Source organism: Barbus barbus (genome assembly GCF_936440315.1).
Source record: "Barbus barbus genome assembly, chromosome: 2".
NCBI classification, from domain to species: Eukaryota; Metazoa; Chordata; class Actinopteri; order Cypriniformes; family Cyprinidae; genus Barbus; species Barbus barbus.
Window position 1 is genome coordinate 33233813 of NC_136730.1, and position 12824 is coordinate 33246636.

At 39.4% G+C, this 12824-nt stretch overlaps 1 protein-coding gene across 1 annotated transcript in view; it reads right to left on the reverse strand.

Moving 5' to 3' along the window:
- Positions 1 to 3958: 3958 nt before the first annotated feature.
- Positions 3959 to 12824, reverse strand: part of LOC306888386 (NACHT and WD repeat domain-containing protein 2-like) — a gene marked incomplete at both ends in the record, with an annotated part of 77972 nt that continues 69106 nt past the window's right edge. Inside the window, 2 exons of the mRNA XM_079446630.1 lie at positions 3959 to 7861; positions 9447 to 10036. Coding sequence (XP_079302756.1) covers positions 3959 to 7861; positions 9447 to 10036 — 4493 coding nt within the window. The remainder of the gene's footprint in view (positions 7862 to 9446; positions 10037 to 12824) is intronic.

The window sequence follows — 12824 nt, forward strand, 5'->3', positions numbered from 1 at the left end:
TACGAGATCAAGTTACATCATTTTTTTTATGAGGTCATGATCTTTTACAGATGATCACAACTGCAAGATATCATTTGAGCCAATGAACTGTAGTGTACAATAACTTTTACAGTAATACAACATGAAAGCGTTTGGTGTACGCCGTAAGTAAATGCTCCACACCTTTTTCAAGCTTGCTGTTCAAATGTTCTTATCATGATCGATTTTGTAATGAGTTTTGAGTCATATTCCAATTTAGTCCACACTGAGACAATACTCACAATTTAGAAAAATAAAGTTTGTGAACACTTTGGAATTATTAAACAACTGTAATTGCAAAAAGTTAAAGTAAGTGCAACATAATGGCCATCTGTTTGACATGATATGAAATGTGTATTTTAGAACTGCCAAGTTTGTGTCATATCCTCGTCCCAATCCCACTGAAGTTGTGATGTTATGTCAGTTGAGACATTCTAATTAATAAAAGAGTTCATGACAATGTTAGGTGATAATAATTTTATGATTTTGTTTTTTTATCCTCAAATTGTCAATTGGTCTTTATTTACGTATTTTAGCAGTCATTCATGAATTTTATAATAATAAATGTTTCTTTAGCACAAAGTCAGCATATTAGAACAATTTCTGAAAAATCATGTGACACTGAAGGCTGCTGAAAATTCAGCTTTGTCGTTACAGGAATGAATAAAAATGAAAATAAAACAAATACATAAATTAAATAAATGGAAAAGAAATACATGCAGCCTTGGTGAGCCTAAGAGACTTGAACAACATGAAAAAAAATCTTACTGACCCTAAACTTTTGAATTTTAGTGTGTATATCAGATGTGTTTCTTTTTATTTACGGCTATACTGCCCTTAATTGATACAAAATGAAGACTTTGTACTTGTAAGTTTGCACTTGTACAAGGAAAGTCCTCACACCAGGAAATGAAATCAAATACTGGGGGATGATCAGAATAAATATGGTATATTTAGCAGTACAAATATATTTGATGACAATTGTTCAGTTACAGCGCAGTGACTTCCTAGGGAGAGATGACTAAGAGCGTCTATGCCGTGATGAGTTTATGTAAAAAAAAAATGCAATGCATTTGTTTTTCCCTGATGCACAACGTTGATATGCCAGTTCCATAGTCATCACAACAGGGGGCTGATTCCACTGAGGATTCAGTTTCCATAGAGACCACACACACACACACACACAGCAGAATTCCTGCCCTGGTGGTGTTTGTGTGTTGGTACCTGCACTGCTGCAGACGCGTGCGAAAGAATCCAGGTGTGTGCAAGAAGTAATTGAAATATTGATATGGTATAGCACCTGCCCACTGTTTGGAAAATATTTAACACACTTGTTTGCACACTGCACAGGGGAGTAAAACTATTATCAGCCAGTTTCTGATTGTGCCATGTAGGGAATCCTTCTAGCAAAGCGCTCCTCATGTAAACACCATGCCTCTTGAGGGATCATTGTAATAAAACAAGTTGAATGAAGATTAGTATTAGCTAGATTAGAAGACGTATGATTGTATCATGGCAGGTTTTTGAAAAATTATGTACTTTTATATATCTATAAACCACTATATCTTCTCGAAGAACTGAACATCTTGTGTTTTCTTTCCAAAAGTAGACCAGTATATTCAGCTGAAAAACAACGAGATTCAAGAGGCAGAAAGAAAATCATTTTATTACATTAAAATGTTCCATACAAACAATGCATACACACAAATTCATATTGCTTTCAGGCATTTTTTTCCGCTATTTTTTCCTAGAATACTTAAACTACTTTGTAACAAAAAGTACAACATTTATGAAAATATATATCTCTAAACAGGGATCTTCAATCTTGACAATACAAATAATACAATAAACACATTCAATACCAGTATGTGAACTATGTTTTGCAAACATGTAGTTAAAAGTCATTCAAGTTACATAACATATAATATACTGTTCAACTGCTCTCATATGGACACATTCAAATATACTCTAAAACTGGCATTCCATTATAATAGAGATGGACTTGGTCAATATCTTAGCAAAGATAATGCATGTCCTCATAGTTATGCTAGAAAACACAACAAAGCCAGAAAAGTAACAAGTAGGGTCACAAACAACACCATTTAACATTGTGAAAACAAATATTAATAAATAAAAATATAAATAAAACTTTGGCAACTATTATATGATATCTATATGTTTTAAACACTTGAGTGGTAGAAGCTAATCACACTTGAATACTGCTACAGGTTGTGGGTTGTAAATGGGCCTATGTGTCAGTATTTCCAGAGGTAAACATACAATTCGATGGAATAGCCCTTTAGTTATGGAGAGAAGAGTTTGAATGGGGCATGGCTGATCGTTTTGTTGAAACTACTTTCTTTTGCGTCATGCCAGAGTACACCCATAACTGAAGGCAAACACCGTATAAGTTAGCATTCATGACACACTTGTTCAAAGTCAACGTCAGGGAACAACCTGTTTAAAATAAAGTGCAACCACCAAACACTGCCTTGGCAAACACCATTCATAAATCAGCCTGGTTTATGATAACATATAGTCATAAATATCTATTCATAAATATCTCTAAGTCATCTATAACATGAAAGTACAAAGTATATATTTTTTTCAAGCACACAATCAATCAACCTTTACCTCACAAAGAACAATTACAAATACACATTTGTATAAGATGACCTAACCGTTAAGGCGTAGAAACTCTTGGTGAGATGCTACACATGACTCCTCAATAGTGGTTTAATCCTCAAATCAGTACTCAACATTTGTAGCTCGATACAATTGTACCATCCTTTGATACAATGAATTGCACATTCTTTAAAAGTAATGCCATTAATACTATTAATCTCTTGGATTTAGTCGAGTCAGAGGATGACCTTCTCAGTGTCAGTTTGTCAGTTCAAATACGTTCACTGAGAAAACAAAATGCACATTTTCCAACCACAATATTAGACTTGGACTGTACTGCTGTGGTATAGTGACATTAATTGGTGAATTAGCATAGAATTAAATATGAGGATGGGTTTAAATACTGTCTGATATTTAGAGCAAATTCCACACATGGACTTCCAAGCGACTTTGGTCAGAGACAGTCTAGAACACATTCTGAATTTTCTAAGAAGCTCATAATGACTCCAGACTATACTCTGAATACCTGAATACTGAAATATACTTTCTAATGATCCTCATTTAGATGCTGTAATTTCAAATTAAGCAAATTGGTATTCATTGTATGCTGAACCGTAATGATGAATAGTTGTATCAATATATTTTTGTTTAGAAATTCCCTGCATTTTTTTTCTTAATCAGTTTCTGTAACAAAAAGTTTAAAATCCAGGCACTCACTTTGATTGCATTTAGCACAACATAACATATATTTAAGTAGTTGCACAAACTGCAGCAGCCAAAGTACATATGTACACATATGTACATAAGTTTCCATTTTAGTACAGTACCAGAGGACGTTAATAAACATACACAAATTATTATTTTGAAATAACAAACAAAAAAAACAAAAAAACAATGGCAGCAACTTTTGTATGGCTACAAATCTATTACATTTTTCTATGCTTCTAAAATGACGTTATGGCTTGATTTGACTAAACAACATCTGAACTATATGGCCACACTGGCATACACATGAGAAGGAAGAACATATCATACAGCCGACTGGATCGGCTTTTCCAATGAGTGACATTTGTTATGAATTTGTTCCTATTAAATTCAGTGTACACATTTGACAGTAAATTGATGATGGATAAAATAAATCAAGGTGACTGATTGCAGCTTAAGTGCCGCTTAATAGCAAATGTCCAGTTGCTGTGTGTTACCCAGAGAACTGATCTGTGCAGCTGAATCAAAGTTGCTGTAAACAAAAATCACCTGTGTCCAAACCTGGCCTTGTTCCTTTGTGGCTGTTAATGTCCAACAGAGGGCGCTCTCACTACAGCAGTTCAGTTTTCTTTGTGGGTGTTGTTGTCTCTGGTTCTCCACTGTCAGACACATTGATAGGACTGTCCCGTGAGAAGACCTCAGTGGATTCTCTCCACACACAGTCAGCAATGGTCTTGAAGGCATTGGTGCTACACTTGGGTCGTACTTTCTGTGAGGCATTATTAACTATTTGTCGACTGTTTGAGGTGGCGATCTTGATTTTCAGAGCGGCATCCACACGGTCTACGACTGTGTAGGTGCCAATGCTGCCATCCTCAAATCCTACTATGATGTTAAGTGCTCGCTGTGATAGGCACAGATAGGTTGGCGTTTTGTAGAGGGAGCAGGTCCCGATGCTCTTGCCATCTGCCAATCTCATGACAATCAGACTTGAAACCACACCTGCTTCATCATCTTCGTCGCAATTGCGGAAACAGATGTACACTAAGTAGCGTCCATCTCGTGAGAGCTTTTGCCGCCATATTATGCCAGCAGCATGGATCAGACGCAGTTTACCACTGTGCAGGTCTAGGACATTAATGTTCTCATCACCTTTCGACACAATGCCCAATTTCCCATTTGGTGATATTTGGAAATCTTCCAGGTTCTTCAAAAAGCTGCTAGGCAGCTGCACCCGCCTGCAAACAGACTCATCTGCAACACTCCAGATGAAAACTGTTTCTGTGGAGGTGATGAAGACGACATAATCTGGACTGTCAGGAATTAACTTGAAGTTAACAATTGTGATCCCATCGTCACAGATGAACTTTTTGGATACACTGCCCGACCACAAGCTAACAGCCAACAGCTTATTCTTGTTGGCTCCCACAAGGAATGTGTTTGCTGTGGTAATGAGGGCATGCTGGAGTGTTACCAAAATGTTGCACACCTTGTGACCAGTAGCAAGCCTCCAAACGCGGGAGGCATTCTGCTCGCAAAGGGACACTACAAACTGGTCGTTGTGTGTGATGAGAAGCTGTGAGATCCTCTGACCATTGATACGGAATATATTCTCACCTGTGGTCGTATGCCAGATGTACTGACTACTTTTATCATCAGATGTCACCATTAGGTCGCCCGATGTTGTCAAGACGCAGTTTTCGACAAGGCCTTCATGCTTGAACACCATCTCAATGAAACCTGTGCTGTAGTTCCACTTGTGGATGACCTCTGACCCATCCATGGTGTACACAAAATCCTCTCGGCCAGAGAGCTGCAGACTTTGGATAGGTTTCCCAGTTTTATCAATGTTTGACATGGCTGTTATAATGTCAATGTCCCACACGGAAAGTACGCCACTGCTGGCCACAGACAGCAGCAAGTTATGGTGTGTTGATTTGATCAGTTTTACAATGGCTCCAGATATCTCTATCAAGCTGGCCATGCACTGTCCACTGTCTCTCCTCCACACAAATATGGATGATGTGTTCTCCATGGAAGCTATTATACTTTGGTTATTCTTAGAGAGAACGGCAGCCACAAACTTCTCGCTACGCTTGGCCTTGAACTTCTCTGCCATCTTCCAAATCTTGGTGTCCAGCACCTCGATGCTTCTCGCTTTGCAGATAAGGATGGATCGTTGATCCTCAGAAAGCTCTATGCCCACCACTTCACTATCATCTCCTCTGCAGTCATAATCCTCCATCAGCTTGGGATTTGTGATATCTTTGGTGTTCCACACTGATAGGCTGCCCTCATTGTCGATCATCACCATTTGATGGATTGTGTCTAGAATCAGGATGGATTTAACAAAACCACCAGAGAATTCAGAAGTCATTGTAGCAAGCTTTTCCCCGCTACCGAGGTGGAATATGGTGGTTGTGTTGAGATACTGTCCGCAGAAAGCATACATTCCATCTGGGGAACACTGGACGCAGGTTACCTCATACCAGCAATGGAACTGATACAATGGCCAGCCATAGAGCAAATCAATCACATTGACATCTTTGCTTGCCTCCAGCCAAGCTAAGGCATGGTGGCTGGACAAGGTGAATCCATTGATGAACGTTACTCCGCCAGTGATGCCACAATGCTTGGACCCTTTCACCTCCACCTCCGACAACAAGCATGACTTGTGGTTGTCATAAATGAGCAGTGTATTTTTTGTAGTGGCCACTACCAGATACTTCTCATCTGTGGTTAGCCTGATGCCAAGAACAACCGACCTCGCCGTGTCTATCTGTCTTATCAGCTGTCTGCTCTCAACATCCCAAGTGCTGACTGATCCGTCTTCGAGGGCCACAATGACTATGTTTGGAGCTAATGTAGGTAGAATCTCCACTATTTGCATGTAGCTAGAACAGAGCGGTAATCTCTCGGGACTGTAGGTGACATCCATGGAAGAGTGCAGTGGCACAATGGAGCAGTATTTAGGACCATCCTTGTCACATTCAAGAAGGAGGTGTCTGAGCTTGGGAAGAGATGTGACAACTGGAAGGAGCCTTTGCTGTAGTTCAGCAGACAGTGATGTAGGATTCTTTGTCACTTTAAGCTTTATACTGCGGAGTGTATTTGCGAGAAACTTGAGCTCCTTTTCTTGCGTGTAGCTGTAAGCTAGGTCAATGTCTGACAGGGCCTTGTCAAACTGCCCTATCTTTATCATTGTGTAGAGCCAGCTGAAGTTCATGATGACACCATACATGAGATCATCTGTCCGGCCGCTCCTTGTCAGGTGGTATGTGAGCTCTGTCATCTTTCGGTGGTTGATGAAGAAGATGTCCGGCTCTAGCAAGTTACACTGGAACACCCAGGGTTGTTCGGGTGTCTGTCTGTCATAAGAGTGCTTGTCAGCAGTAGCTTTGTCATGGCCATGAAGGCTCTGTTGGTGATGAGGGTTTTGATGGTGTGAGATATTCAGCGAGGCGAAGTGATTATTGTCGCAGTGGAATATCTTCTTTCTACCACCTGCCCATGCCCCGAGGAAGTATTCAGCCAAAAGGCTATGCATTTGATGTACATCTTCTTCATTACTGAGGTATAGCTTTTGTGCTATAAGATGCAGGTGACGATTTGCCCACACCATTAGCGTTACATTACGGATTTGTCGCTCCACTAAATAACCTTCAAGTTCTTCTTTTAGCCTAGCTATGAAATCGTAAGAAATACGCAGCGGGCTTTTAAGATTAGAGCTCACTATTATTTCCCCAAGGACACTGTTGTCCAACGATAAGATATCCTCTAGCTCCAGCTCTGTAAGGCCTGCCCGTGCCATTGTGATGTAGCCCAGTGCCCGAAAGACAAAGCGTGAGCCAAGCTTGTTTTCAACAGAGTAGAAAAGCTGCTCAATGCTTTCGTGGACCGTCGAACACAACGATTTGTCATCCACATCCTTGTGCGACCGCCAGTGAACTACCTCTCGGTAGATGAGGTTGACGAACATGGGGAGTGTACATTTTGCCATTGCCTCATTCACATATATCTGCTGGCCAGAGGTCACCTTCCTTTTGGCACTCAGAAGCTGCTGTTTAAGTGTCTGACTACAAGCTTTGCGGTCTCTTTGCATCAGTTCAACATAGGCATCCTCGTCATGTATCAGACTGCGTAATTTCTGGAGTATCCCATGCTTGTTGGGCAGGGTTGACACTACAATTCGGACTGTATGTGGCAGGTGGACAGGCAGCCACCACAGCTTCCGGGCCTCGTCAACATCTGACAACTTCTCCAAGGCATCCAGAATAATGATAAGAGGTCGGTGAAATGATGACTCCCCAAGCAAATTCACCAACAGCTCCCTCATCTCATGGATCTTGTTTGGTAAGAAGTGGATCAGGCACCGATAGTTGATGGCAATCTGCTCACAGATGCTCTGTAGCAGTGTGCGGAGGTTAGTAGAGAAGTCGGAGGAGCCGATGAATCTGACAATGACAACTGGGTCTGTTTCTGGTCCCATCTCTTTCTGTAGCCATGAATAAGCCTAAACAAATGAAAATGAAACAGAAGCTCAGAAATACAGCATTTATTACTGAATGTTTTCCAGTATGTTAATTCATATGATATTAATATACAATTAGGAAAGGCTCAAGATGTTATTTGTGCAAAAGTAGTAATTTTGTCATCTGATTTTAGTAGGCCATTTTCAAAAGAATGATCTATATAAAATAGAACTACTGGATACATTATTAATTGATGTTTAACAGGATCTTGTGTCCTGTTTCTATAAAAACACACACGGTTAAAAATCCAGGTGCTGTGACCTGAAGCAACGTTATTATAAGACTCTGGCAAACCAAACTCGAGTGACTCCAATCCATCCATTATTTAGTAGATCCACTGTACACAAACTTTGACAACTCAGAGTGTGAGGAAGGAAAACTAAGAGCAATGACTGTACAGCAAATAATCGAATGTACTCAACACCAATGGAGTCAGCACTGTATTTTTTGTGCCAAGGATTTTCTAAATCAGTTTGAAACATTCCCTCATCCTTAGCACAATTCTGTCTTGGATGTGGTTAAAGGGTGCCCCCAGCTGTGATTCAGGGAAACATGAAATTGTATTTCTCTCTTTTTGGAGAGGCTGGCAATTAATGATAAAACGCTTTTCCAAAGCCACCATTTGCAAGAGGACTGTGTGTCTGTGCATTTGTATAATTAGCCAAGGGGTGTGTGTCTCCAGATTGTTACTTGAATGCATCACTGTGCTCATATTTGCTGCATGATTCTTAGTAGCCTACTGTACTGCACTTACAAGGGCAGTATGAAAACATGTCAGCTGTACCAAACATGAGATCATGCTAAGAGACAAATTCGCATGACACAGACACACACCCTTGATTATATAAAGAGCATGCAATGTGTGGTCATGTAAATTGCATTTCATGTATAAATATTTTAGAGTATCTGCCTTTCTGTAGTGTGTATGTTACACAGAAGGACAGTATGAGAGAGAGAACATAAGCAAGGACGAGGGAGTTAGTCAAGGTCCCCAGGCTCATCATCTGTGAACTAACATTAGAGGCTGAGGTCTTTGACAGGTTGTCATGGGTGATGGGAAATGTCAACACTACCCTTCCTCCTTTGTTCCTCGCCCCCAAACTTATCAAAACCGTCAATTCTGACCATCAACACATGACACAAGCACACCACTGATCTCCATAAGCCCTAAGTATTGGTCGAAGCTGACAGATATGAATAATTATATCTAATTATTTTTATCAGTTAAATGAGATGGAGTATTTTTTTAACTTGTGAATGCAATGATCTGTATTTGGACTACCGTGTGCCTCCAGATACACTGGACTGAACAAAATCTGTTACGACAGACAAATTCATATAATACCAGCCCAAAATACCTTAATGTTAATTTGAATCTCATGCCATGACATCAGATATTAAGTCAGAGGAAGCAAAGAACAGCTTTAGGCTAAATACAGGCATCCCGCAGCATTAATCTAACATGTGCCGGCATCCAGATGGCCTTAAAAAGCAGGTCAGTATGACACACACACACACACACACACACACACACACACATACAAACGTGCATACTATGTTTTTCACCTGTTTTGCCACTTCAGCAAGTAGCAATGTCTTTCCAGTGCAGGGTCCTCCATACACCACTAGGGGAATTATTGGACCACCTTTGGAGGGGTACAGGTACTCCTGGACTATGTCCAAGGCTTCACTCTTATACACATAAAAAGATGAAAAAGTCTTGCACAGCGAAAGATGCTGTATAATTTCATCATAGAGAGGATCTGTCTCTGTGTCAAAGTTCTGTTGGACAGTGGCCTGGATGATATCCACCATGTCTTCATAAAACTGTTTACACAGACCTTCGACGTAGTGGCTCTCTACTTCCTGCGAGTAGCCAAGTTTCATGTCACAGTGAGTGACGGAGGAGTAGACTCGAAGATTGGACGCTGCTACCACCATCGGAATGAACTCGTCTCTGACTTTAAGAAGACGCTCGTAGGCTTCTTGGTTTCTCATTACACGGTCGGCGCTCACCACGATGTCCATGTAGCGGGCCATCTCGGGGAGTTTAGCGAAACGGTCAAAGTTGGCTATCTTCCGGATGTAACATACACATTTCTTGAGGAAGGCTGGGGTCTGCTTGCCCAATGCGAAATCCAGTTCATCCTCTAATGCTGAAAGACAGGAGAAAACAGAGAGAGCATGATAATTACCCAGTTCTGCATGACAGAACAATCTTTTCATTCATGGTTTTCATCCCTGTCACTGTTTACTCCCGAAACACTTCAGTGGCACTTTCAGAAAACATGCTTAATTTGATGTCATGAGGTGAGCACTTCCCCCGCTTTTGCCAGTCTTTAGCAAATGATTAGATCCGTCTCTCTGAGCTGCCTTGACGAAGAAAAAAGTGATATGATCTCTTAATCCAGCCTCGCCTGGTTTTATCAGAGACATCCAAAGGCAGTATTGCAGTGATAGCCTGCCAACCTCGTCATCTTAGTATCGCATACTTGCAGCTTGTTTTGTAAATGAGAGGAGAGGGGGATGCAAAGGCGGCAAGTAAATGGCTACAAATCCCCCAGGAAAGCGTTACCTCAATTAAATCTTGCATGTACTTTCCTCACTCTGGTATTAGTAATAAAAATAGAAACCACATTGAAAAACAAACAGGGTACCTGCTCGACGATATTATACATTATATACAGTATATACACTATTGGATTTTTTTTTTTAGTTTGTTTTGAAAAAAACAACATCAACAACAACCTTTTTTTCAGTATTCATTTAATATAAAATAAGATATTTATAATGTTAGAAAAAAATCAATTTCAAGTAAATGTTGTTCTTTAGAATTAGTTTTATTCATCAAAAAGAAAAAAAATATATTAAAATGTATTTTCAGCACAGCTGTTTTCAACACTGATAGTTATCAAAAATGTTTCCCCAAATTAGCAGACTCAAATTAGATTTAGTTTAAAAACATAGCTTTGTCATTACAGGAATTAAATAACTGTTTTCTATTTTAATCTAAACTGTTATTTTATTTTATTGTAATGGTAAAATGCCAAAATATTGTAAAATGCCTACTACAGCAATGTATTGTAGTATAGATACAGGGTCAATACTTAAGTTAATGTCATTATTTTCATACAGTCACACAAAAGGTTTTTGAAAATCCTTTTGATGTGAAAACATCTTACTACCATTTATTCACCCTTTTATTACTCTTAATGTAATACATTTAATACATACTATATTAAACTACCTCAAACTCAATCTTTTGTCATGCATGTGATGAGTCAAGAGGAGTCAGCAGGCAATCTGATCTCTGACCAACATTACTGTCTTTTATTTTTACTTGCATATTTTTTTTTGTGAAATGTAATACCAATGTGATGCCTATTTTCTATGATGCAGTGATGCTTTTTAAATAAAGACCCACAAGATGCCACATCCGTCAGGCATCAGACTGCACAAGCTCAAGATCAGGGAAAGACTCACTGATGCTCTGAAGTCAGACAGAAGACCTCAGTTTTAATGAAAGGAACCTCTGCGACTGAGAGCAAATTATTCTTCTCGTAAAAAAGGAATGCCTCACTTAGGGGATCCTCTTGAATGCAGTTGTTTCGTATCTACTGCATGTCGAGATGAAGACTTAACTGTATCAGTGATTGAATTATAAGACCATGCACTCAGAATGACATAAAAGAGCAAGCAGTAAATCTGTTCTTTCTCCAGTGACGACCCACAGGCTCTAATGTGGGGTATGGTGATGAGACTTAACTGTATCATTGAATATTGGATTAACCTGGATGAATTAAGTTAGCCTGATTAGATCTCCTCTTATGCTGGCTAATGCGGGTGAATTTTAATTTAGACACAATGACTTTCAAGAGCGGGATAAAAATAACATTTACATTCATTATGAGCTTTGAATACAATCTCTCTTTGAAACCACAAATCTATAAACTATGGCTCTGTTGCATGATTCAGCCTTTTTTAATTATGCATGTAATTTTACAGACAAACAACCTAAATGTTAAGCATCAAGCACCATTGAAACGCTTAGAGTGAAAATGTGTCTTTCTTGATTTTCTTGGTGTGGCTTGCTGGAAATTGCTTCACGCATTGAATCACAAAAGGGGCTGGAAGGCCACTGTCCTGCAGAGTTTATTTCCATTCCATATGTGTATAAAGGTATCATGTGAACACACTTTAAACTTATTCTAGCATGTTGTAAATGTCTGCAATAGAATCATATAAATAACCAAAAATATAGCTACTAGTAAAATATAGCTAGTAACTCCTCTTCTGTTCTTTATTGTTGTCACATGATGGCAATGCCCAATCAGAGCAGCAGTGTAACAGCATCACAGTCCTAATGTAGAGAAATTGACATATTCCAGGTGGTAAATTTTATTTATTTATTTTTTTTTTAAAAAACTGTTATCAAAATAGCAAATGTCGAAGAAAGTATGACAATGGCCTGTTAAAAATTGTCAAGGTTGACAGTGACATTGAGATTATTACAAAAAAATAAATGAGAGAATCATATCAAGGGCCAGCGCAAACCGATTTTTGGCGTTAAAATAGTATTGTCAGGTTTTACTAAAGACGCCGTGACAAATTAGCGCTGAAAAGGTGTGGACACAGTTATTTTTGCACCTGACATTATTGAATATGCATTTGTAGGAGTTTCCCTTTCAGACACAAAATTTATGGGAGGAGAGTATTCAAATGATTCACGCAACGCGTTTTACTAACCTTTGCATTCGTCAAATTACTGGTATTTGCACCATTATTTAACACCCCACAAAAGGATGTCTTGAGTATGGTGCCCGGGAGGGGCCGTCTTTGGTTCACTTAGTTTTGTCGTGGCCATGAGATATTAATTAGTTGGAACCTCATATTAACTCGTGGGAACGTGATATTATGTCGTGGCCACGACTGTCACGAATCTGG